This window comes from Centrocercus urophasianus, unplaced genomic scaffold, assembly GCF_019232065.1.
Source record: "Centrocercus urophasianus isolate 14NV4802_14NV808 unplaced genomic scaffold, USGS_Curo_1.0 seq_73, whole genome shotgun sequence".
In the NCBI taxonomy this organism is placed as follows: Eukaryota; Metazoa; Chordata; class Aves; order Galliformes; family Phasianidae; genus Centrocercus; species Centrocercus urophasianus.
The window spans coordinates 5,866,577-5,894,482 of record NW_024885344.1 but is presented as its reverse complement, the minus strand read 5'-3'; the positions used below and the strand labels follow the sequence as shown (position 1 = coordinate 5,894,482).

At 37.4% G+C, this 27,906-nt stretch overlaps 1 protein-coding gene across 7 annotated transcripts; it reads left to right on the top strand.

The window, feature by feature from the left end:
- Positions 1-666: 666 nt before the first annotated feature.
- SPIC (Spi-C transcription factor) lies at positions 667-27,306 on the top strand. 7 transcript variants are annotated; one of them, XM_042838105.1, is made up of 6 exons: positions 667-700; positions 18,639-18,665; positions 19,318-19,411; positions 21,135-21,247; positions 21,955-22,063; positions 25,082-27,306. In XM_042838105.1, exons 2-6 carry the CDS (start codon positions 18,663-18,665, stop codon positions 25,507-25,509), a joined length of 747 nt encoding a protein of 248 aa, XP_042694039.1. In that variant the 5' UTR covers positions 667-700; positions 18,639-18,662; the 3' UTR covers positions 25,510-27,306. The 7 variants fall into 7 exon arrangements, with proteins under 7 accessions (XP_042694039.1, XP_042694038.1, XP_042694036.1 ...); XM_042838104.1 differs by lacking the exon at positions 667-700 and adding an exon at positions 17,067-17,133; XM_042838102.1 differs by lacking the exon at positions 667-700 and adding an exon at positions 17,092-17,133 and having other exon boundaries at positions 19,302-19,411.
- The last annotated feature ends 600 nt before the right edge of the window (positions 27,307-27,906 follow it).

The window sequence follows — 27,906 nt, the reverse complement described above, 5'->3', positions numbered from 1 at the left end:
GATCATTGAGTCCATCTGTTTGGTCTGTACGATTTCTATAAGTTAGTGGATACCAAAGAAAATTCCAACTGTTTTATATGCAAAACAGCAAGCTGCAGGTGATGTTGGCTGCTTAATGACATTTAGCTCTGTGCGTTGCTCTCACTTTGACCTAATGGTTCCTAGCACGCATCAGACCTGAGAAGGAATCAAAGGAGTTGAAGGAGTCATGTTGGAGCTAGTGTCTTCACAGTATTAACCTTTTATCCTTAGATCTCAATCCTGACCCGTAATAACTCAGAAGCCACTCAGTCACTGAATAGCCAGAATGATAATTGTAATTTTTTTCACAGGATCAGAAGTTGAACTAGAAAAACAGACAAAAGCTGATGCAAGGGGAAGATTTGCAGAGCTTCTTTTGAGTACCTTCCCAAAGCAAATCATAGTTTATTCCTTTTCACACAAGTTTCTTGTAGTTTGTTCTGTGGCATGTTCCTCAGGAAGAAAAAAAGTACCTCTTTGATTTGATACAACTTCCCCACCTATGAATAATATATAAGCAAAATTGTATTTTCTCCTTCAGAAGAATCTTCTGATAATGAAAAAGTCAGTTTTCATTTGTGAAATTAAATACTTCCAATATAAGAATGGGTTACATTAGACCTAAGGGAGCACATAAGGCACGTGTCTTCTCTTCATCTCCCAGAAATGCTAATTAAAGGTAAGGCTGGAACTGATTTGTTAAATGTCATCATTATATAATTGCTTATGGGTTGTTCTACCTACAGTTTATGACTGCTTTGTGCATTGGCTCTGGAATAATCTCCTTTTAAGCATTCCCTATGGGTCTGGAACAGCTGCTGGACTTGCAAAGGGATTTTTAGTAGTTGTTGGACTTCATATGTAACAGTTTTGGTGAGCCACCTCTGATAATATATGATGTATCATGCTATGAAAACTGTACAATAGAAATATTTGAGGTCCAATCATTAGAACAACATCTTTGATTTTAGTAAGAGTTAATGGAAAATTTTATTGTTTTGAATGGTATCATCATGTAGTTGTCTTCTAAATATAGTAATTCGGGGATTTTTCACTGAATTAGAGCATACATTTTTAAAAGATCCCTAGTTGCAATAGTACTTGTTGCAACTCACTTCCCACCTCATCTGATTTAGCTGTTCCCCTAGCTAGCATGGTGAAGCTCATAGCTTTGTTGTCTGAAGTGCTGAGCCTTCCCTGCATTTCTGTGGAATTTGTGCTTACGCAGGTAAGGAGAATGAACAGAACGACATAGATTTTTGACTTAGTTGTGAGCTAGGATGTTCTTTGTTGAAATGTTGCCTTCTGATTGGTACATCAGAACTGTTGACCGTCAGGAGCTTAGCAGTTTGGAAGTGCGGTATGTTTGCTTGACAGTATTTTTGAGCACTTCTCAACCTACATTCAAGCACACATTTGGAGGGCTAATCCTTCTTCCTGTGATGGTCTGACAGCATGGTTATTTTAACACTTGATTAAACCTTCAATAATGTTGAGTTCAAATAGTTCATTTATGTTGGCTTGTATTTGTTTTACGTTATTTCTGTATATTACGCTAATATCTTCGCTTATGACTTGTATTTCTGAAGTAAGGATTAATTGAAAACACCTCTGTATAACAAGCTTGCAATTACAATCCCAGGAATTTCCCAGTGGCACACTGACCTACAAATCACCCAACCAACAGATGATACACATACCCACAGCTCCAAAGAGGAGCTGCTCAGTTCTGCTGCAGTACGTCGTTGATACCAGGCTGTGGGGCTGTTGGCTGTCCCAGAAATCGTGCATCCTTTGCATTCAGAAAGCAGGGTGAATCCACGTTTTCAACAGCTGCCTCAGGAGTAAGCTTATTTTCAGCAAGTAACTGTATTGACTGGACAAGATATAGGACGTGGAGTTTTTTTTTTGTTGGTTGGTTTTGTTTGTTTTGTTATTGTTTTTTTAACAGAACTACCTATTTTAAAAGAACTGGTTAGCCTATTTTTGTATTTATTTTTTTAATAGTTTACATTGTTGCCTAAGTACTTCACAAGTGGCCTTGCTTCTGAGAAGAAAAGCAGTTCGGGTTGAAAATTCCCAGTGTAGTTAGTGATACCACTGCATGTCATTGGCACAGCTCTGGTTTTATTCTGTGTAAGCTTTAGTTACTTGGTGCAGTTATAAATGTTTATTCTAGCCAGAATTTGCTATTCTAGCTCAAAAACATGTTGTTTTCACACAGACCCATTACCTTCTTCGCAGGTTTCCTGCACCATGCAGAAACCACTTCAGAAACTCTGTTCTAGACTCTACTTTTCTCTGCAGATCATGTGTTTCCTCTACATTTTCTTCTAAAGACTGGCATGAGCTCTTTTCTATGTCTGATCCCAGACTCACTAGAGTTCATAGAATCATAGAATCATAGACTAGCCTTGGAAGGGACCCATCAGGACCATGGAGTCCAACTTCTGGTTCCAGACAAGAGCACTCAAAAATCAGACCCTATGTTTGAGATCATTTTCCAAACTCATCTTGAACTCTGGCACTCAGGGCCATGCCCACAGCCCTGGGCATTCTGTTCCATGCCCACTGCCCTCTGCTGCAGACCCTGTCCCTGACCCCCAGCTGCCCTCCCCTGACAGCTCCATGCCGTTCCCTTGGCCCTGTCGCTGTCACACAGAGCAGAGCTCAGCGCTGCCCTCCGCTCCCTGTGAGGAGCTGCAGCCGCCATCAGGCCTCCCCTCAGCTCCTCTGCTCTGCACTGAGCAACCACAGGGCCCTCAGCCGCTGTTCACATGCCTTGTCCCCTTCTCCATCTTTGAGTTGATATGTGCAGGAACCTCTCCATTACTTTTGAGGCCTCTGGTACCTGTTTCCCTAATCCACTCTTTCAAGTGGATTCTAGGCTCATCTAGTAGGAGGTGTCTCTGCTTATAGAATGAGGGCTGGAACTAGATGATCTTAAAAGTCCTCTCCAACACAAACCATTCTATGATTCTATGCTCTCTTGCTGGAAGAGAAATGTAGAACTCTGTCAGCCCATTCATAGATGCTGTATATGCTTGAACCAAGTCTCGGAAGCACATCTCTCTTCCAGGACTTCTTAACAAGGTCAGTAACTCCTTTAATGCTATAGGGATCCTCAAACGAGAAATTATTGTGCAACATCCTAAGCAGTAGAATTTTTCGTACAGCAGCCCGTGTGAATGATAGTATAAATACAGCTATACAGATTGTTCCGAGCAAGTGGCTCTGTGTGGCTTTGTCCTTTTTACATTTGTGAAAACATCCCAGCCCACAGAGGCTCTCCTTTAAGAGTCATGATCATGGAGGGAGGGAACACAAATACATTGATTGCAGCTGAGTTTTTGTGCTCATGTTTCTTTCATTTAGAATAAAAGTTTGAGGTGAATCTTGTGAAAGGTAGGGGGAAAAAACATGGAAATCAACCAAACCTAGAAGTTTGTGGAAACAGATGCAGAGAAAGATGGCCAAAGCATAGAAGTGTCTTCTTGTCTCAGAACAGCTTTGGGTTCATTTCTCTCTACATTAGAATCACTAAGGTTGGAAAAGAGCTTTAAGATGATCTAGACCAACTGTCCACATACCACCCATATTGCCCGCTAAACCACGTCCATAAGTACTGCATCTACCCTTTCCTTAAACAGCTTGAGGGTTGGTGACTCTGTCACCTCCCTGAGCATCCAATGCATCACCACTCTTTCTGAGAATATTTCCTAATATGCAACCTGAATCTTCCCTGGCATAACTTAACATTTGCTCTTGCCTTATCACAGTTACATCAGAGAAGAGGCTGGCCCCTCCTCTCCACAAACTCCTTTCTGGTCATTATAGAGAACAATAAGGTTTCTTCTGAGCCTACTCTTTTCCAGACTGAACAATCCTAGAAAAATCCTAATTTGTCTACATATTCATTAATTCCTCTTCTGTTTTCTCATTAGAGTGGCCTCCCTGCTGACAGCTTGTGAATGCCAATTCTGTTTTCTTTAACATATGCATTGCCACCAAACCACTTATCTCTCTATCATAGAAATTTGCTTAAAATGAATGCATTCCAGCAGTTCAAACTGTTCCTTTAAAAGCTCAATAACTTTTCCGCTTCCTGTGATAAAAAACAAATAAATTTGTCATGAACCAGAGCAATTATTGACTTTCATTTTGCACTGCAGTCAAAAGCAGTGCAGAAGTTGGCCTGGTTGTATGGTGTTTCAACATGCGTTAGACAAAATATGAAATTCCACTGACAAGGACTTATGAAGAGATATGCTTACGGCAACACATTGTGCTCACAAATTAAAAGTCTGAACATATTAGCTCAAAAAAAAAAAAAAAAAAAAAAAAATCCACAACTAAGGAAACACCAAAAACAAGCAAAAGACCTCAGAAGTTTGTTATTTTTGGTTTAGATTATTGGTATTTATAAGATAATAAACATGCTACATGTTGATCAAGTTGGTTTGGAACACAGACCAGAAGAGACCACTTAGAACAGCAAGTCTATTCCCTCACGATCACCTACAACTCATTTTTTAGGTATTCAGTTCAGACAAGTCCACAGCATAATCACCAGGTTCCACGATCCTCTGAAAGCTTTCCAACAACTGTAAGATCTGTAGCCAGGAAAAAGCAGAATCATCGTAACTATAGGAGAGGCTAATGGATTCTGGATTCTGCCCAAAAGCTTTTCAAGTCAGCAGTCACCTACAAATGTGAAGCATCACAAGCAAATCTAAAAAGAGAAAAAGAAAACAACAACAGCAACAACAACAATAAACACAATAAGCCAAAATTACCTTTGTAAGAAATGAGAAATACGCGGCTTTATTTTCCAGTTACTAAGCCTTACTTTCAACTGAAGCTTCCTTGCTACAGTGAGAAGTTTTCTGATGTTTTCTTGTGTCCTTTACCCCTGTGAGTTCACTTACTTGTCTGTGTGCTCATCAGCTAAATTCATAGTTCCTCAAATAGTATGGCATACATCACCTGGAATGTCTTGGGGAAATCATTCAGAGATCAGAAGCAGCTTCTCACAGTGGCAGAAGGTGAACACAAGGAACAAAGAATCTCATAAAGCAAAAAACATTCTGTGTTTTCCAACACTTCTTGCAGTAGTGTACTAAGGTATAAAACTAGTATATTCATGTTGTCTTAAGCAGCTACCTAGAACCCTAACAAAAAATATGCCTGGTAAAGGGAAACTTAAATTACACAGAATACTTAAGTATGTATAGTTTAACTAGGACTGCAGCTCTGAAGTCAGAATTTATTCATTAGCTATTAATCAGAAAAAAGACAGTGCAGCAAAGTACTTCCACTGGGATCAAAGGCAATGTTCTCTATAACACAGCTTATTACTGGTGTAAATAGAAGTGAAATTTGAGGTAATTTTCTACATTGACATAGAACAAAGCATGCTGTCTGCTGAATTGATGATGGCCTTGTTCTACCTCTTGCCACACAACTCTGTCTGTGTTAAACTATTTATTGATCTATGTATCTATGTACGTAATGCCTTATAATTCCTGTCTAAAAATACATTCCATGTACTTTTTTTGTGTAATGATTGCATTTACTTCTTCAAATTGGTTTTAAAATAAAGCAGGTATGTCCTCTGGAATGTAGGATGTGGAATTGCCACTTTTGTTTGCTAAGAATGGTGCTACTATGTGAGCGAGTTTCAAGTTCTATTAAAAATGAGGAACTTATTTATAACAAAACTTATGCTGAGTCATGTTTGTCTCCTAAAAGTAGATCTACGTTTTCTGTTGCATTCTCATAGAGATTTCAAGTGGAGATTATTTAAACCAAAGTTTGGGACATTTTCTTCTTATTTACCTTAATTTTGCTTCATTTCACTTCCAAAGCTATTGCTGCTCAATGTATTTTTCACAAAGAAAGATTTTTTTCACCAATCTTTGTACCCCAAAATAGCAAAGGAAGACCTTTTTTAAAAAGCAGTTTGTGGTATTTATTACCACTGCTGCTTAATACCTAACTATAGGCAAATAGGACTGAAAAAGAGACAATTTAACTCCTTTGAAATGGCATGCTCAGGAAAAGAGTGCTGTGTTTAATTTTTCTTTTTTTGCTTTTGAAAAAGACCTGATTTTTCTCTTTCTTCATCGGAATGTAGATACACTGTTTTTGCACATGTAGTGCAAGGATAGTATCAAGATCTTCATGCCATGTTTGTGTGAGAAGACCACAGACAGCTAGAAAATGAACAAAACTGTGAAATAATAAAGCAGACATGTCAAAGCTGTGACTTCTTTGCTACAGGCAAATCTCAAGCTCTAACCACATCTCATATAACTAGCTGGAGTCTGTATAAAGACAGCAGCCACTTAGTAACTCTAATTCCTCATGCGATACTGCTGAGGATGGTACTGCTTGGAAATTTATTTACATGCTCAGAGTGGTTACTTTCCCAAACAAAGAACTGGGAAGATATCACTGTCATTTCCAACCTCTAAACACTGCCAGAGATTTCCGTTCTCACAACATTCTGAAGTGTATTATATGTGCTTTGTGCCTGTAATCCATCTGAGTTGTATTAGTTTGGTCATTTTTAATATAGAGATGCATACTGAGGATCTAGGAGTTGAGGGGAAAGAATATCTGACTAGTTACATCTTTGTTAGCATTGTTTTACATGAATATCTCTGAGTCAAAAGTCTTGAAAAACATTTTTGGAAGAAAATCATTATTGCTGTTAAAATTTTACATAATTGTTAAGAAACAAGAAACCCCCTTGAGAGCCAATCCTTTGTTTTTGTTTTTTTTTTTTGGTTTGTTTGTTTGTTTTATGTATACTCTAAAGTGAAACACTAATAAAAACACAATCTTTCTGAAACTACTTTGATAAGATACTAAGATTACAAATCTTAGTATCCTTTCAATATTAGTATTCAAAAGTTAGTGACATTATGGCAAAATCAACTTGACCGGTTCAGCTTTAATTTGCCTTCTCTATATATACGTGTGTTACAGAGTTATAAAATCATTAAGGTTGGAAAAGACCACCAAATTATCTAGTCCAATGCCAGCCCACCCCCATCATGCCCACTGACCACATCCCTCAGTGCTACATCCACACGGTTCTTCAACATCTCTAGGGATGCTGACTCTCCCACCTCCCTGGGCAGCCTGTGCCCATCATCACTGCTATCATCACCAGCCCTTCCTGCTACACAATCTTTGCTGCACAAGTCTCATTGCAACATAAAAATACCGTAAAAGCATTAGGACATTTATATTCCAAAGATGTTCAAGATATGAAGATAATTTTATTGTCCTTTCTTCACACTTGTGAGATGAAGTCACAAAGACATTAATTTAGAGAACACCCATTCCTGTTGTGTATTTGATAAAAGATACCCAAGAGCTCGTGTTTTAGAGAGTTCAGCATTTGTGGGCACTATGGGCTCAGCCTGTTCTCCATGACCATGGTTGCAGCTGATGCTACTCAGCATTTCTGCAAATCTGTACTGGGGTCTCATGTCAGACATCCAGAAAATGAGGAACACACAGTAAGTGACCACCTGTGAAAGTTTGTTCAAAGGGACTTGCCTAGCATCATTTGGGAACTCTGTGGTAAAGACAGGGTCAGAACCCACTTCTCCAGAGTAGCCTTCAGCTGCTTTAACTTTGAGAGCATCCTCTCTTCCTTATTCACTAGATTAATTTGTAACTTCTGCAACAGATGCAGAAGGGTTTCTGCACATGACAGTCTCATTTACCAGTCACCATTAGAGCAAAATTAATTGCATGCACAGAAAAAGCAGAGTCCTTCAGGGGGAAATGTTCACACAACCAGGGAAGAGGGCAGGGAGGTTATGTTTTCGATTTTGGCTTTTTCTATCCCTGGAATGCTTCTGCTGAGTCCTGCTTAAATTTTGAGAGTTTGGAAATTGGAAAAGGGCATTGATGCTTCCCTTCTATTCCTTAACCTTAACCTCCTTTTCTTGTCTTTTACAGACCAGTCTTCTATTACCCCTGTCTTTGCCTTATGGTCTTCTTGCCCTGCTCAAACGAAGACTTCTCACCCTCAGTTGTACTGTCTTCACGTAGTCCCCCAAAAAATAAGCCCAAAATCTCCTCTTTAAATTTTCCTTAGGTGCGCACAGTCCACTGCTTAGAAAGAAGCTGAGAAGGAGCAAAGCACATCTCCTCTGTCTTCACGTGCTGACGAGTAAACATTTACTGAGTATGAGTGAAGGGAAGAGTTCCAGGGGCTTGCAGCTTTATCAAAATTCAGCTTGCAGTTTTATCTAAATTTGTGGAAAAGAAGACAGATGTGTCCTCAGCATAAAACACGCTTGTGAGATTTTCTGTTTCTGTAATTGAACGGTCCTCAAAAGGATGTCATTAAGGACAAAGCAGTTCTGCTTGCCCTGGATTGTAGCTGAAAGTGTTAGACATGAGGTGCACAGTGGCATGCAAACATAACAGTAAGCTAATTATTTCTGTTGTGATTTCAATTTTTTGTCTTTTTCAACATTTTTCGAAATCAAATTGAAAACAGGCAAGAATTAGAAGTCGTGACCTGCGCTGTAGCTTCCTGGCATGGGTTGGAGTAAAACTTAATCTCTCAGGCTGTGCATATGTAATACATAATCTTTCTGTTGTGCTTAATTTAATTGAGTAGGCTCTACATTCCTTGAATCTAAAAGTTTTTCAAGACTCCAGCATGCAGATAATATTAAGAGCTTGACTTGAAATAATGAAAGTTAGGTAGACACAGGTCAAAAATACTGTTTGATCTGAAGAGTGATGTGGCACTCAATGTTTCTCATTTCCCCTTGCTGTATCATGTTAAAAATATACTTTGCAAGCTTCTCCCTCTAGAATCTTCTTTACGTTTATTACTGCAAGGTGTGTGCATCTCTTTGGGGAGGTAATAAAATGCAAGGCACTGTATTTCTATGCAGTGGTATCTCTTACTGTCTGGTAATCAGGGTCTCAACTTGTTTGGATATATTAAGTACATGTTTAGTATTAAGTTAAAATGTGCTTCCTATTAGGCATGAATTTAAGGCCACATCTGAATGTTTTCTAGAACTGTGTCTATAGCTCTATAGATTTCTGAAATCAGCTTAAAGGAAGCCACTTTAAACTAAACCTATCTTTATTTTAGGTTCTTGTACATGAGTGAAGTTAGCGAGCCTGCCAACAGCTTAAAAGCAATATCACAGAAGGCAACCAGAAGCCCTATTCATAAAACCATGATTCTATTTCTCAATCTGCTTCATGCTTTTTGATGTTTCTTTTGTACTTACCCTTATCAAATGCATCCTCACTCCTGAGTGAGCTGGGCTAGCTGAGATCATGTAGGTGTGGGCTGGAGGAATTGCATAGAAGACACTCACAGCAGCAACATGAGGCTGAGGTGTGGTATGCCTGCCAAGACTCTTTGTTGAATTCAGTGATAATTAAACAGTTATTCAGCCTTTTATTATAGGTCTCTTCTAAGGAAACTGGATTTTAAAATGTCTATTTGATTCTGTGGGTTTCTACAGCTGTTGAAAAAAGAGAGAATGGCAATGTGTACAACAAGCTGTTCCTAAATTTTATTTTAACTGATCTCTTCCCCTTATATTTCTCTTAACTAACCATTTTTATGATGGAATGTAGAAAAAACAAACTAACAAAAAAAACAACTCTTCTTAGACAAGTAACTTGTCAGATTTTGCAATTTATTTTACCCCAAAAGAAATTTAAAAGAATGTGGCCAAGAGGAAACCATGACAAAAATTCAGCTTAGTTTAAAATCTACAACCATAAATCACCATTTCATAAAATTCCAGTCCAGAGAAAGATTCCGGGATGAGAAACAACATTACCAGCATGCCTCCCACTCTACCATTAAGGTACAGGATTTCTGTAATACCAGAATCTAAAAATCCCCAAAGCCTGATTGCTTCTTCAATGCTTCCTTGGTAATATAGGAAGCACTTGTTTGCTACCGATAGCACTTTATGCCCACAGAAGTGTTAGTATCATCAAAGCTTAAAACCCCATTTGGACTGGCTTTTAAGTCATCTTCGGAGCATAGTAGCAGGAGGAATTCTATTTTTAAAGAATTTCCTTTACCACCCTGCAGTTCCTTAAAATGCATTTCTCTTATCTAGAACTAAGGCTGAAATCTGACCTCATGCTATTCCTTCAGTAAAGACCGAATGTACTGGCCTTTTTTCATTGTTAAAATTATAATGCTCATAATGGCCTTAAATAGTTACTGGATTTAAACTACCTTGATTCAGAGCTTTTGATGCATTTTCATGTCTGTAACTGAGCTCTATCAATAGGTTACCTCTCATAAGTATTTACTTCTATCTTCCCCCCTACCATACAGCTTTTCATTAGTGATAAGATGAGAGGGAATGGACTCAAGTTGCACCAGGACTGTATATTAGAAACAACAAATTCTCCAAAAGAGTGGTCAGGCACTGGATTGGGCTGCCCAGGGAGCTGGTTGAGCCACTGTCCTGGGAGGTGTTCAAGAAATGTCTGGATGTGATACTAAGGGATGTGGTTTAATGGGGAAATACTGGTGGTGGCTGGACAGTTGGACTGGATGATATTGGAGGTCTTTTCCAACCTTGGTGGTTTTACAGTTCAGTGATCCTATGATTCCTTCCTTTCAGATGATCTTTTATCAAGTTTCTAATACTCTGTTTTTTCCTTCTCAGCCCTGTGTAGGAAACAGATGTTCATCTCCCTGTCAGAACTTAAATCTGTCCCTGAAAACGGACAGTTTGTCAGAAGCTTTAGCTGCTAAGCCTTTGGTGGTTACGCGCTTGCACAGATCCAAAATTTTGTGGCACCCGTCATGGAGCATGGTGCTAATACGTATGGGAAAGATATCAAAATGTTTATTTCTTTATTATTATTCTGATGTGGACTTTCTAAGATCTTATTCTCCTTACTGGTTCATTTTTTCTTTAAGTCTCTATCCTTCTTTGATTATAAATACTCTGTTTTGAGGTAGCTAACATTCTTGTATCCAAAAATTTGGTGCTGGTCCTTCAATATCAATGTGCTTTGAGGCACGCACAACAGCTATAGTGATTATCCTGGTATTTCCAAATGAGAATAAGAACTTCATGGAACCAAATACATCAGCCACAAGGAGGATTATGTGCAGCAGATTGCTAGAAACTAGGTCCCCTTGGTTTTCCCCTTACGCTCATCTATAGGCATCCAGTAAGAGAAACAGTCAGAGACAGGACACCAGTCAGGTGGACTTTTGGTCTGATGCAGGGCAGATTTTTCTCTCTTCTTAAGCCTTGCTCATACTAGCTGCCTCCTCCATCTCACAGTTTGTGGAACACATTTTGGATTTCCTACATCCTCTGATTTTTGAACTAGAAAATGAAACCCACCAATTACAAATTCTTGCACTGCAACCAGAAACAATTTTATTACGTGCTATTATGCATTTTCATAGAAGGCATATGTATCTTCTGAGAATTTTTCCTGTTCTGAAGTCATCACCAACTCAGATCTGTCTCCAGGCTCTACCTGGAAGCATTTATCATTGTGAAATAATTGTGTATTGTACCCCAGCTGAATTTAAAAGTGCTGTTTCGAAGTTGTCTATCTCTGTAAGCATTTAATTTCATCAGCACCTCTTTACTTGCTTTCTGAAGTCTGTAGATGATTAGATATCTGAACATAACACAAAAATGCTGTAATGGTCCATATATGAGACGTCTTGTGGCTAAAGAAATTTGTTGATACTTCTACATTTAATAGCCTTAAGTAGATTTTGCTCCAACTGTAGAAGTTAGAGTTTTGGAAACAGTCCTTTTGATGGCTTGCAGAGACACAAACTTAGCTGTCCCAGCTTGAAGGTGAAGAAGTGCTGTAGCCTAGATTTATCATGTAAGTCTCCTCAACGGTGGAGAATGTGAGTTTGGACTCCTGAGGCTGAGGAAGGAACTGAATTCACATCACCACAGCCCATGGCATTTCTTCAATCATTTAACATACCACTGCTGTACCCCCTACAAGGATTTTAGAAGGAAGGAAGGGGGTAGGATTTCAGACATGTTTTCTCTAATGTTTCTGACTAGCTAGATGAAGTGCTTTTGTTTCCTGTGTGGTACTGTGCCTGATGATTCTAGTTGGAGTTACAAAAGTGTTTCCAAAAGCTTCAGAGAGAACTTAGGGAGAATAATGTACTTCCTGCATTCTGGAGTCTAGGTGCCTAGACATACATAACATCTGCTTTTATTAATGTAGCAGTAGCTTCAAGGTCAAGTTTTTAAGTTGCAATATGGATGATGCTACAGCAGTTTTTTGTACTCTGGTTTTTTCAGGTTTTCAAAAATAGACACAAATATGTTCTTCCATTCTTTGGAGTCCAAAAGTCTCATTTGCCTAGAAAATCTCACCTTAATGATTTGGGGAGAATGGAGTTAAAATAGGGTATTGAATTAATCCCAAATGATCTAAATACCCCTTGAATCTGAAGGCATGATTCTTCCACAAATAGATAAAACATGTTGTTTTCTTTTGGTTTCCCCAGCTTCACCATTAAGAATTATTAAAGTTAAGGTTATTAAAAGACTGTGTTATTCTTTCTATATGCTTTTTCATTCTTACCCTTTATCAAGTTCATCTCTTGATGACAGTCTGTTATCCGTAGCTATTTTTGAAAAATTTTCTGATATTTTTAATCTTGAATTGAATGTTTAATTTCTTTGATGGTTTTCCCCAGCAAGATTATTGGCTTGTAGGTGTTCTACCTATTCCAGCAATACTCATAACTGTAGATTAATCAATGTCATTTTTTCATATACCACTTCAGAATCTTCTTTAACTATTTTTTTTTTTTTTTCATTGCATTTGTTATTAGTTCCTTGTGCTTCTGTTGTGGTTTTTGGTCTTCTGTCTTCACGGGACTTCCCAGCAGAAACTCACTTCCTTAGGTTGTGCAGAGCCAAAGAAGAAACTTCCTGAGAAGGCCTGCTGACACGGCCAACTGGACCAATATCTTGGGTCTAGTTGTTAACTGGAGGGTTTAGATGTGGGTTTTCCACAGAAGAGCTGATCTGTCCACTTATGCTGCCTCCACAATAAACTTCTCTTCTAAGGCCCTAAAAGAGGTAATTAAATTTTCAGATGTAACCTCTGCAATGATTTCTCCAAATGCCTGGGTTGCTTTTTTTCCCCTATAATTATTCAATCTATCTAAACCAACTATGTTACACATGTGAAATTTTCCAAGTAAATATGTCTTTCAAGACTGAATGGTGAATTCCCAAATCAGAATTAAGATTTAAACACATCATTGGCTCAATTTCTGTCATTTACATTAAGATAATGATAGTTATTTCTAAGGTAGTCTGAAAGTAGAATATCTTCTTAAGAAATAGAAATACATCTTTACTTTAGCCCTATAAAGCCCAGAAAAGTATTAACTCAGAAAGGATTAAAGCAATATTTCAAGAAACTTTCAAGCAAATTATTATAAATCAATATTAAGAACGTGATTTGGAATCTCAATGTAATAGGCGAAGGTTTCATATTCAAAGGTAGGGAAATTAGTCTGATTGAGATGATCTATCATTTCAGGTTTAAAATTCGATTTTTAAAATGTTTTCTATATCTTCATTCTTAAGAAGAGAAAATACTGTATACGTAAGTCATAATTGGAGAGAATGATTGGACAAAGTTTTTTTTTGTTTTGTTTTTGTTTTTAAAGAGGATTAAAATACAAAAATGTCACTATGTCAGTCTATCCAAAAGTGATGTTTTACAAGGTAGCTGAAGAAGCAGTTCAAATCAGGAGATCAGGAAGAATGTGAAGCATCAGTGCTGGCACAGCGAGTTCCACCTTACTGAACTGAAAATTAGATCAGTGTCAGCTTCAAGCCAGAGTCTCTGTTAATACAAATCATCAGTGATCCTTTGGCTTTGGTTGCTCTGTACCAATTTCCACCAGCTAAGGAACTCATACTATAGATCTGACAATAGCAATAAAACAGTATGTTTTTTGCATTGCATAGATTTTCATTGCCATTTGTTGCACAATTTGTAAAACAAATACATTCTCATTTTCTGGTATTTGAATAGATCATTTTGTTTTTCAAAATGCATAGACCAAAATCCCCTAGCACAAATGTAGCCCTCAGATATAGTTTCATTATCTCATTTTCTTGTGCGACATAATGCCATAATTGTATTTTCCATTTTAATGTTAGCATTCAGGTTTTTTTTCTGTCTGTAATTCTACACTAATTATCTGATCAAAATCACAGTAAGCAGTGTTTACTTAGGCCAGTAGTTAGCATGCTTATTTTTATTTTTTGATAGCTTAGTATTCAATGTTGTTGGATTTTGTTAGTTTTGTTGTGTTTTTAAGGGGGAGTTTCATTGTATTTTGGGACTCGGAACTTTAAGTACTTTCTGAAGCCACTAATTTGAAATTGTATTCCATACCAATTCACTGTGAAATACTTGTGCCTGGATTATCACTGCAAAAGAAGAGATCTCTCTGTCAATTCCTGTTTCTTCTCTGTAAAGAAAAAAGCTGTTTCCTTGCTAAAAGAAACTTTCCAACTTCTTTCAGACCTTGAATGAAGCAGACCAGAACAAGCATACTGTCAGGATTTGAAAATTTGCTGGTCAACATGGTTAGGTTAAGGATGAGAGCGCAGGCACGTTCCCTCTAATAGGGAGACAGCATCTGCGGTTTTTCAGTACCGTGAACCGACAGCCATGGGAATTCATGATGACGATCATTGCTCATTCAAAGAGCTGCACGGCCAGAATAGGATTTGCAAAGAGATCTGCCAAAGGCCAGAACAAGTATGCAAAAATGGGAGCTCTCTGTAGCTGCCACATTTTATAACTAACTTCTGAAGATTGCTGAACTGGTAGTTCATCTATTACATGGGGGGCAAGTGACTCCCCATTACAGAATCATTTCTAAAAACAGAGGATCTTCTTCTATTGCAAGTAGTCTGTCTGTTTTACCTGGGCAGTTACAAACTATCTGACATTGAAAAACATCTGAGAAAGCTGAAAATCCCTAGTAAGAAAGCTTATAATTTCAAGTTTTGTGCTTCTATAGGGGGGTCTTGACTGTTTTTTATTCTACTTTTAAACAATGCCTCATGCAAGAGTCTTCATGCTTTCTACGGCCCACCAGCAAGTGCTGTAATGCATTATTTAGTTCTTCTTTTTATTCAGAAAGGTGAAAATGCTTGCCCTATTCCAATATTATGAACTGACTTTTAGTTCCAAGCAAGAATGACAGAATGTTCTGAAACTTCAACAATCACTCTGTCACTGGAAGTTTATTTTTAAAACACGGATGAAGGAAAAAAGCTTGATGCTGTGATTTCTTACTGATATTGAAGTTTTGCTGTCAGGCACATCAATTGTACGAGACATCATTTCAATAGTAAGTTATCTTTTTTAGGCTTTTATCTGAATTCTATCGTCCCATCCAGTGCAAAAATCAAAACAGGCTTTCTTCTGCGACAGCATTTCTTGGTAGAGGCCAACACATCGCCTATCTTGACTATACAGAAGGAGTTTGATTCACCCTATGAGACAATGACTGCTCATGTTTACGTGTGATATGGTGTTCTATGTACGGAACTTTCCCATTTCTTCTGAAAAGTAACCTTTTGATGACCTTCCTTACACTGTAGCCTCTTACTTAAATGAAACATTTTGATTGAGCAATGCAATGGCTTTAATTTCTCAACTTTGATCATATTTGAGTTGGCTCCACCCAGTAGCCTTGTAGCCAGAATGAGCATGAAATTTCCAACTTCAGATAGAGATGTGGGGGTAAGTAGATCAGATTGCCTATTAATACCTCAATTATCATGATGATACAAGAGATCTTGAAGCTCATTCATAATTTTAAATCTGATACAGCTGTATTGCAGAAAAGAGCCATACCAAGACATCAATGTTTCTCCACATTACAGAATAAACTTAGCAGTTTATGCAGAGGGAATTAATTGTGTAATAGAATTTTGCACTGAAATCCAGTGCTGAGTCACTGAATTGACAGTGCTGTTGTTGATTCATTTTTCCTTATAAACCCATGTCATAGCAGAAAAGTACTATGAAGTGGAACTTGTATTTTGAAAAAAACACATACGTGTATTAATATACTCCATTAAAAAGAAATTTTGAAAGCTTGTGGTGTAAATTTTGAAAAGGCAACTTGCATCTGAAACAAGAAAATGATAGTTGATATTAACATTGACTTCAAGTTACTTCCACTCAGCATTCACAGACAAGTGCAGGCTATGGCTCTTAAGGCAATTCTTGTCTGAGAGAATATAAATAAATGTTGTAAGAGGTGATTACTATTTTACAGAAATGTCACAGTGTATGTTAACAATACTTTGTGAAGCGTGCCTCTGAAAAACTTGGTTGCACAGTTATGGCACAGGATTATGTCAGTGGCAAGAAGTTTTCTACTGAAAAACATAGCGAGTCCTCACCCCAGAGGACACAATATCATGAGTTGAGTCCTCATCCCAGAGGACACAGTATCATGAGTTGAGCTGCTCAGGAAGGGTGCATCAAATCAGCACCTACAGCTTGATGGGATCTTTACTAAATGCCTTAGAGCTGGGCCTGGGCAATAAACCTGAGCTGTGAAGCAGACTTTTGATATTCCCCAAAACTCATATTTTGGGGTCTGGTTTTGTCTTCTTCTTACACTGAGGTAAACAGGAGGTTCATCTGAAACCAGAAGGTCCACTGCAGTCTGTTTGGGATAGATTAGGGGTGTAGGATTTTGCCCTATAACTTACCAATGGCAGATCTGTTAGAATGTCTCACAGCCAAAAGGATTCTCTTCCAATTCCTAAAATCTTCATAGTTTTGTTAAGTAGTTATAACGTTTAGTTTTGTTTTATTTGTTTAAATCACCCTTCTTTTCTGCTTAATGAAGGCCATGCTAGTACTGTACTACACCTTTACTCTTAGAAAAATTCCCTTCCCAAAACACTTCCCCAAAACCAGCTATTTAATGCAGCCCCTTTGCTGGCCCATTGCTATGGGAACTCAGTCTTTCATTTATTTATGAAAACAGAGATTCTTGTGTTGTGTGTAGAGCTGAAATTCTAGGTAAGTGTTAAGATTTATTTATTTTTTAAAATTCATTTTTGCTGTAACTTTTTCTTTTTCTTTTTTTAAACTGAATTCAGTTTTGTAATTGGTATGACCTTTCAACAGTATGTTGCTGATAGTGATAATTTTCAGTACCCTTTCAGGCTCTGAAAAGCATCAACTGCAGACATTCTGTCAAGGTTACCACTTGTCACTTTGAAGTTTGAGTTAGACAAATGCATTTTAAAGAAAGTGAAACAATTAAAATTATGATAACTAGGGTCTTTACCCATGAGATTCACGTCTTTAATTTCTACAGCTCCAAGATTCTGGCAACCATTGCAAGTAAAGAATTAATGTGGTCTGTTCTGGCTTTATAGTGAAATTAGCTTGTTGAAATAATTGCTGTGCTGAAATTAAAGAGAGAAATCCCATTGGCTCTGGCAAGGTCAATTGACTGAACCACCAGGATTTCATTCCACATACTGAGATCTTTCTGACATGCATAGTCATCAAGATCTTAAAAAGCTTTTTATGAATGTTGACAGTATTTAATGGTGTACTTTAAGATATGTATATTCTGACTGAGGCATAATTATCAAGTTAGAACATCCATTGTGAGTCTTGGCTGAAAACACTTCTCTCTTACACTTAAGCATCTTTCCTATTCCTTGCATTTTAAAACATCATACGGACCAATTTTGTTGTCTGCTGAAATCAGTACCAAAATGTCCATTTTTTTTCAATAGGCTATAATCAAAGCTTTAAAGAGTAAAATAAAAAATATTTTTTATTGTTAATTTTTACCATTTTGAAATATAAGTGGAAATGAGAACAGGATTAAAAAAAGCTGCAAGTTATAAGAAACTTCAATTATTACAATCTGTAACAAATGTCAAGAGGTAATAAGGAATCATTTCTGAGTAATGTTGTATGTAAAAGAATACTCTATATTAAGATACCTGAAAAATGCCTATTTTCACTGTTTATTAAACAATGACATTTGTTTCTGGAACTCGAACCTACTCTGGAAGTTTTTGTATATTCATATACAGTCAGATGCTAATTTAATTTACATGATGGAAAAAAACAAGCTTTTTTTTACTATAACTAAAGAATAAAAGGACTTACATGTTATCTTTTAATTCTAGTCACTATTTTCAATGAGAAAATTGTAGTTGAGCTAAGACTGAATGTCAGCAGTAACTTCTTTTAACATCAAGTAGTCTCTAAAAATATGTTTATGATGATATCGATGGTAATCTAAATGCTACAGTAGTAATGAAATTGGAAACACCAGTAATGAAAGATAGTATGAATTGTAAAAAAAAAATTTTACATGTATTTAACTGCATTAAAACAAATCACCACTTTCTAATCCTAAATCCTAAGTAGTTTCACTTTGTTTCATCACTAGAAATAATATGCATTTCATTTCATTTGTTTATGCTGAGACATTGTTTATTTTGAAATATACAAATTCACTGTTTTTTTTGGGTTTTTTTTTGTTTTTTTCTAAACAGGATTCAAGTTTTGATATCTAAATAATGGTAAGTCTACAATGCCTTTATTCTTTTATTACCTAGAACTTCAAATATGCTACAGAAAACTCCCAGGCCAACAGATTTTGGGAAGACTTTTCTTAGCTTCAGTTGAAGTTCCAGCATTCTAAAATGTTCTAAAATGACAATAAATTTTGCTGAAAATCTATTTCAAAATTGCTTTGTTTCCTAGAGTAGTATAATATAACATTGTCTCTGCATAAGCAATTCCAGATTTGCAAGTAATATTTTTTGCCATGTCGATGATACTGAATGATAATATTGGCTTCATAAATCATGGTAAACAAGTGATATATACCTCTGCACTAAATGCTATAACCCACTGCAATAATGGTAACACCCTTTAAGTAAACTTCTGCTGCAAATGAAGGAAATGAACCTTGAAACATTTGCCAGAGTGAGTAATGTTACCCGTGAGAGTTTTCCCACTGACCTCAAAGAGACTTCTCATGGGAGTGAGAACTTTCTCATAATAGTAGAGATTCTGGTAATACTTAATTTTCTGCAAAATACGTTCCAGGAGGATGGTATGATACCTGAACATTCTATGTAATCGCTGTATTTATTCGGGATCTTCCTACTGATGATATTGAAGAACACCTGGTCTTTTCTGACTTTTGACAGAAATATGTTCTTGCAGAGTTTTTCTGATCAAGACATACTGGGTCAGGCTTTTGAAGATGCACTAGAAGTACTGCAGCAGCACTCCGACAGAGAAATGCAGTACTCACAAGGTAAAGGGGGGACATTACTTTATTTTTACTTACAGCTTTATATTCTTACAGAAAAGAATATCTTAAAATATATGGCTGGGACAGTAACTTCTAGAGGTGGATTAATGGACAGCTGAGGAGTACAATGCCTGTGGCATTGAGTTTGGAACTAGATGATCGTTGAGGTTCCTTCCAACCCAAGCCGTTCTATGATGAAAATGGAGAAGGGTTGGAGGGTTTTTGTACCTGACCCTGCCCAGGGTGGTTTGCATCTTCCAAGCCATATCACAGGGAAGTTACTGGACAGCCCCTCTTCCCCTTCCATCCTGTACTATTTGAGGTGTATTGAGCTCGAAACAAAACATGTAAGACCAAAGTGCAACAGGCATATTCCAGTTTTAATGCTTCAATTGAAAAATGCCCTTACGTTATGGTGTAAATAAACTCATATAGGAATGAATTCCAATGCAAAGACTAAAAGAAGACAAAGAATTCAACATATGAATTTTGTTTCCATAATTGCTTTTTTACATTAAGGTACAAATTTTAAATATTTTTAGGCACAGTCTATGTTATTAGCAGAAAAGTAATTTTCCTGGCTTCCAGATTAAGAATTTATGCACTACAAAACTTAAAATACAGGTAAGCTGCATATTCCTTCAGTTCAGGGAAGATAATTGCAATTAAAATGCAATAAAATTTAAAATGTATCTGTATATGGTGTTTTTATATCATGAATAGAAATGGAAGGAAAGTAAGAAGCTACATTGCAAATCCTTTACGTCCAGAAGAACATATTTACTGTCCTTTGTGAGGAAGGTATTTCATGCCAGAAAGTTTATTTGCGCGTTTATCTGTGATACATTGAAATGTAAATAAGACAAATTGGCTCATATCTTCAGCTGTTGTTAATAAGTTTTTGCCTCCACTTCAGTGGAAATTTGCACACTGAAGTATCCACTACATATAAATGTTCCCAATGTCTGTATCTGTTGTCAGGGCCAACAGAGAGACATTTAAATACTTGCAACTCAGTGTACATTTACGCCTTGTTGCTCACACACATTGCTCCGCTTCCAGTGCCTTACTCCAGTATCCTCTTCTGCTTCTTTTAAACATCCTGGGACCCTTTTGAGTTTTCTTTCAGGCTCTGCAGATGCTCTGAGAAATTCCTTTTTCCCATAGCTGATTTGGAATAGTAATGCTTTTAGATAACTGAAACAGTATTGCCCAGAATCATACTTACCAGTTTCTGTCCTTCACTTCATTCGTGTTTCTATACTCTCACTTGTGTTGTACTAATGACTTGCTGAAGAATCATGTGGCATTCCCTTTTCCTGTTCAAAATATGTAAAATAATCTTCTGTAATTATCCCATTCCCTACATTTGATAATCAGTTTGGCCCTCCATTTTTCTAATAAGAAAACTATCTCACAATACTATAAAATAACTGACATTTTATCTTAAAGAACATTGCTTTAAGTCATGGAGGTTACCAAAACCAGCCTAGAGGCAGGTACCATTATAGGTACCTGTATGCAGGTTATGTTGGATAACCCACTGGCATGAAACATCCTGGCTATAGGGAGTTTATTACCCAGATGGCAACAATAGGATAATCACATTTTGACAGATGAGTAGCATCTTAGGTTGTTTGCTGCAGTTGTTCTTGTTTTTTTTTTTTTGCCTGTTTTTCTCTCCTTCCCTCTTTTTTTTATTCAGTTTTTTGCTCCAAATTCTCAGGTTATAAAAACTGCCTGACTGTGATCAACCATCATCCCCACCTCCGAGCAAGTCCCAGCTATTCTGCAGTACCCTCTACAGAGGACCCAGGATATAGCTGGAGAACTGTGATAGTAAGTGAGCTAATTACTATGGATGTAAACTGAAAATTGGCTGACTGTGATTTCTAGTAGAAATAATTATGCTACCTCTATCATAAACTCGGTCTGGTCAGGTATAATTCAGGTGAAATCACATTGGGGCATATCTGCAAAACGTATTTATTAGTCTTTCTTCAGGAATCAGTTTAGCTATTTGGTGCTATTCTGTGGTTCATTATGTAAAACGACAACTAACAAACAAACTTTAGCCTGCAGAGCCCATCTTCATTCTGGAAGTGTGGCCTGCAGGAGTGGTGGGAAATAGGTGGTGCAGAGGAGATAATTTCAGGTAAATGAATTTCACAAAAGCCCATTTTCAGCCAGCAGATTAGTGAGAATCTAACACAGCAGTGACAAAGTCTCTCCTGAGACACAGTCCAGGTGGTCCTTGTCTTTTATTGACTCCGAAAAAAATGTCCAGAATTCCTCTTCTGCTTCCAGGAGAATGGTTAAAGATGCAGAGTGAGGAAATCATTCTGATTTTCCTCTTAACTTCTTCTCTGGTGGGCCATCATTCCCATTCAACATGCTGGCGTAACTTTTTACTGATAGACTAGAATGCACGCCTTTGTGGCTGTGAAAGAATCTTCTGGGGGCCAGGGGATGAAAAAGTTGCATTTTTAAGGCTTCGGGTGATTAATCTTTAAGTTGCTAACTCTTCGTTGTCTTAATTCTTGAAGAACAGTGCAGCAGATTTTTATGCAGATGATTCTGTCTACCATACACTGCAGAATACTCCAGAAAGCCAAGTGATGCATGCTGCTGCTGTCCAGCCAAAAGCAGGGAAAGGTGTGTGGAAAGAATATCTCTTGATAAGTGCATTGTGTTACTTTAAAATTCCCTTGATGAATCATGCATTCTATGTCCTAGTTTGTTTGTTTGTGTGTTTATTTTTGTTGTTTTGTTTTGTTGGCTTTTTTTATTTTTTTTTTTACTTCTGATAGGAAAAATACATTAATATTTAACAACGGCTAGAATACAACTGCAAATTTTCAGTTCCTGTCTGCTAAACCTTATACTTTAAGATAAATCTCCTCACTTCTCGTTCTCTGCTCTTGCTTATTACATGGAAAAATGAACAAGGGATGCATTTTCACTTCAAATCATCTCGGTTGAAGTCTAATGCAAAGAAGTACAGCAATATATTTAATCACTTTAATAACTCATTTATTTCATGTGATTCAGCAAGTAACAGCTTTCTTGAAGGTTTTCCCCAGATGTTAATATGTTTGAATTGGATTTTATAACTTTCTCTGTTTAATATTCATATTTTTTCTTAGCTTTTGTGACAAGAAAAGGAGCACAATTTGATAGCTGTTTTTATGCTCTTTTTGACTGACTCTACTTGAATGGGCATCTCTCTTGTAGGGTACAGGTCAAGTGCCAGTGATCATCACTTTACTTCAGTTGTTGCATTCATTCTGTTTTTCAGATGGGACTCAGCATCCTTTCTATGACTCTACTGGATGAGATTTCCACAGCTTTGTACCTACTTTTGACTGTGGGGTCCTTTTGAGCAGCTTCCTAGTTTTCTTGCTTTTTGAAATCCCCTTCTCTTAACTTTAACCACATGCTGTCAGATTTTGGTATCATCCCTTCCCACTGATGGTGGGTACTGTGGTTTCCGTTGCTTAGTAGCCCAGCTACTACAAGTTCCTCGGGACGATGAGAAGAATAATCTCTTCTTTTAAGTTCAGGACTCCTAAATCTTGACATTCACTGCCACAAACACAAACATGCCAAGAAATGTTGCTCTTCTAAGTTTTACCCAGTGTTGGAACCCAGGGAATTTTATATGTTACTAGCTGAAGTCACCGCTGTTACTGCTCTGTTAAGCTTTATTTCCTATTTCATGTTTCTTTTACATTATTATCAATCTATTTACTTTGTACCTATGAAATTTTAGTCCTCTTGAGCCCCTACTGATGCATGAGAGGCTATCTGTAGAACAGTAAGTAGTGTGGCCCTTCAGGAATAGATCTGTAGATGAAACAACCAGCACTTCTGGAAAACATCTTTGAATCTGATTGCTTCTGAAACAAGTCCAGTTCATTCATTTCTAGACCATTCCTTGTTATGAACTAAAGCATGGTAGGTGGAGACAATCAAGAAAGAAATTCAAAAGACACATTCAGAGAGAATTAAGCTGCTTTAGGCCAATTCAGTGCAGAAACTTAATTCAGATGCTCTGAAACATCTTCTGGAGGAGCTCCTTCTCTCCAGTGACTACATGAGAACCTACATAAACTAGCCTGCTGGCTTGGACTGATGCTGTGCAACAGTTTGAGGACAGGTAGTGACCACTGCAGATTTATGCATTACGAAGATCCATGCACTAATCCCAGCTCAAATTGATGCGCCCACACGGTATAGGGCTTCAGGGATAATAGCTGGGGCACAGAAATCTATTTTCAGTCACACATATGAACCCTTATGTACTCTCAAACCAAGACATCAGCTGGAGAAAGAAGTACGTGTGTGTGTGTCTAGAAATAAAAGCTTGGACAGAAATGACAACTGAAGTAAGAGGAAAGACAGTATGAACTCTGAGATGCTGGTATGTACAACATCACATAGTTGTTTTCCTTCAGACTCTGTGTGCAGCAGCTAGAGGCTCTGATGAACAGAAGAAACATCCACATGTCCCCCTTATTTTATTCATTCTAATTGGGTTCCTAGGATTATAGGATAACTCAGGTTGGAGGGGATCTAAGGATGTCACCCACTATGATTCAGGCCTGCTGGGGCCAGGCAGTCTTCCTCATCTGTTTGCTTTTAAGCTACTCATTTTGGCAATATTATATGTATTTATAATAAAAAACGTACTCCCAGCTACAGGCCAATTTTTATTTAGATCCTGAAACTTTACAGTTTTTTGGAAAGTACCTCTGTTTTCAGGATCTTCTTCTTCCTAGTCTGGCCACTTCTCTCCTATTTCCTTATCACCAGAAGCAGAGTTACTGTCATCCCTAACAGATGTCTTGGCTCGACCTCACTGTTCCTTAGCAACTGTCACTTTTCCCCAGCCTTTAAAATAGCCATGCAAGACAAGACTATGAAATTTAGATGCAGCTGCTTGTTTCCACTTTCGTTGAAGTGGAAGCCATTCTTCTGCATGTACTCTCCTTTCTGCAAAATGTTCCTCTTTGTCTCGTAATCTTCAATTCTTCCTCCTTATGGCAGCTTCTTGGTCACCCTTGGCTCAGTGAAAGGAACTAGGAGTGCTTCAAAGAGAGGGACCCACAAGACTTAAGTGAAACTAAATAAGCCTTACTAGTAAACTTAAGTTTGAGAGCTGGACCTGTGGGAAGAAGAATTTTCTTAACTGACAAATATTTCTTCCTTTATTCTGCATTGGAAGGCAAGTTGAAATTTCTGCATGCTTTTAGAAATGTGCAGTGTGCAAGAAGGTAAAGCTCCTTATTGACTAGGTGAAAATTACAACGCAAAACTAGCTTGCTTTTCCTTCTTGCTCACTCCTTCTTATATCAGAGCCTACCTTGCTTCCTCAAAAAAGTCCTGAAACAAACCTGTCAAAATTGGTTCATCTCAAAATCTTTGAGTTCTAATTAATAGGAGAAAGTATTTATTAAAAAGCCTCCAGATTGGACCTTCAGAACTTCCTGCCAGCACTGCCTGAGGACATGATTTCCTGCAAAATGTTTGTTTGGAAACTTTTTGACAGGTTACTAGGCTTACCTATGTATGCTTTTTCCTTTAAGATCTTTTCCAGGAATAAGACAACTGCTTTCCTTTTAAAACAGGCACGACTTCTGTTCTGACCTTTTGTACTTTGTTTCTTAATAGGTAGAAAAAAACTTCGTCTGTTTGAGTACCTCCACGAGTCTCTGTATGATCCAGCCATGGCAAACTGCATCCAATGGGTGGATAAGCCCAATGGCGTCTTCCAGTTTGTCTCCAAAAACAAGGAGAAACTTGCAGAGCTGTGGGGAGAAAGAAAGGGAAATCGCAAGATCATGACATATCAGAAAATGGCCAGAGCACTGAGGAATTATGGAAGAACAGGTGAAATTATTAAAATTCGAAGGAAGCTGACATACCAGTTCAGTGCTGTTGTTTTACAAAGACTTGCTCCATCCTACTTCTTGGGGAAAGAAACTGTTTATCATCCATACATTCAGCCTAATCAAGAATATCAATGTGCAGATGACTGGACCAATTACAACAATTACATGTACAACAATGGTTATGCATTACAGCATGCTAACAGCTAGACATCACATAAACAGCTCATAATATTTTCCAGCACAGGAACTCTTCTCTATACATAGCTTTTCCTATATTATATCATGCAAATACATGAAGAGGGCTTAAAAAATGATCTTAACCTACTTTGTTCCTTTTGAAGTTACCAACAAATAGTTAATGAATATCGAAGAAAAACAGCAGCTGTAGGGCAGATTCTGTTCTCTGTGGCATTAATCAAAGGAAGTACATCAAATTCAAGCTGGTATATCCAAGATAGGGATCAAACTTGTCTGCAGTCTGGATCAAAGATCCTATCCTGATAATGCTCATTCATTTCATCGGAAGTTCTGTGCATATCCCCAACTTTCCAATCAGAATGCAGATACTGTTGTACCATAGCTCACAATTGGATGCATGTGAATTAGAAAGGGAAGAGGTTTGGCAGCTGTGCTAAGCTACTGCCTGCTTTTTCATCAATGCTTTTTATTAAGAGATGATTTCTGAGTGAATCCCTGGCTGAACTACAGAGTCCACATGAAGGTGCACCTGTTGGCCAAGTTATTAATCCTTAATCACTTATATTAACATATTTTAGCACAGATCTTGACACATGGTATTAGGATCACCAGGTGTGCATTTCACTGTTGGCAGGGGATTATTTGAGAAAGAGACCATACCACGACAGAGTTAGCAAAGGATTATGCTTTTTATTAAGATATTTACAGTTCTCCCCCACTAATATGAGAAGTCATACTTTTGTCCACCATACTTTTGCTCTATACTCAGCTGATGAACCCAGCTTCATTATTTACAACCACCTTTGGAGTTAGAACTTTATATATAAAAATGCAAAGTTGCTTCTCCAGCTTTTTTTCTGCATAGAATCACAAGGTTGGAAACGACCTACAAGATCATCTAGTCCAAATGGTATTCTTGTTGAGAGACTCAGTAATTTTATCTTCTCTTCATGGAGAAGAGAAAATTTAGATAAAAAAAAGCAGGTACTATCCCCTTACACCAGGATGATACCATTAAGTACACTCTGACACTTCTATTCATTTGTCAGCTTGGTTGTTTGCTAGAATACTTCCATTTGACTGCATTCAATTTTATAGTTTGCATTTTGCTTCAAGTGACTGCAGGTTCAGGCAGAAATAAAAAGAATATTGATTTCTGTGAAGAGGTATACATGGTGGCTTGATATGTTTCATGAAATTCACTGACTTAAATAGTTACCACTTGCTCTAACTCCTGCTTACATCCACAGGGAAATCATTTTATGTAATAGACACAATGCAACATACTCCACTCCAGAAAAATTCAAGATTTTGTGTTAATACTTTAGTTAAGATGAAAGATGTGTACCCTTAGAAATACAAGGTATATTAAACAACAAAATAAGCAGATCATAACTGTGTTGTTGTCAATACTTTTAGTATAGTTTTCCATATGTAAAGTTGTCTATAATATACGAGATACCTCTAGTTGTATGTAACTGAGTCTGGATTCTGCTGTAGCACTGAACGTAGTGGGATTTTTATAAAGGACTGAGATCTTTAATTCAGGATGCTCTCACTGTGTGAGCACCCACCTAAATACAATATTTTGAATATCATGATGTACATAAATTTGATGAGAAACTGCATGTTAATTTACTAAACATCTGTCACCAATTGCACTCTGACTTTATGTTATTTACAAGGCTGGTAACATACACTGCAATAAGAATCTACCTTGTGTAAAATGCTTACTTGTCAGTGTGTTTAGGTTCACTTCTCTGAGCCTCATCAACTTGTTAAGGAAATAAATACTTTTTTTTTTTATTTATTCCATTACTTTTTAATTCAAAATTAATATATAACCATCAACATTTGCTTTGTACAAAACTGGTAACCACGTAAGAAGTTATAGCTGTAGTTGGGAGAACAGTACAAAACTTGAAAAAAAGCACAGGATGAAGAACCTAAGGGAAGTTCAGGCAGGGAAAAAATGAAAGCATCATTGTATTTGTGAAGAGGAAAAGAGGGAACTTGGAGTTAAGTAAAGCTAAGGAAAGAGAAGAGTATGAGTCCAGAAGCCTAGAAGGGGAATAAAAAAAAAAAAAACAAGGAAATGTCAGTGTTTGCTTTTTTCAACTTGTGTTTGAAGACACATGTGGGAACAGATAGAAACTAAATAGCTTGTGGATACTACAGGAAGGGAAGCTAAAGGATACTGTGCATGAAACTGAGAGTACAGATTTCAGGCACAGGAAAACTGCAGACTGACAGTTTTAGAAAAAGATTCATTTGAAGAAAAGGCGAGTCTCTCCCCAAAATCAAGTACCTGGAGAGATTGTAGAAGTTCCTACAGTCATTCTGTGGCTATATGTATGGATATTTTGCAATACACTAATATGGAGCTTATATACAGAAAAGATTACT

Excerpts from the sequence above, each read along its gene's own strand:
- SPIC (XM_042838100.1), top strand. The coding sequence starts at position 19,261 with ATGATATTGAAGAACACCTGGTCTTTTCTGACTTTTGACAGAAATATG. Across the intron at positions 19,412-21,134 it reads AGAAATGCAGTACTCACAAG|GTTATAAAAACTGCCTGACT; the intron begins GTAAAGGGGGGA and ends CCAAATTCTCAG. Across the intron at positions 22,064-25,081 it reads CCAGCCAAAAGCAGGGAAAG|GTAGAAAAAAACTTCGTCTG; the intron begins GTGTGTGGAAAG and ends GTTTCTTAATAG.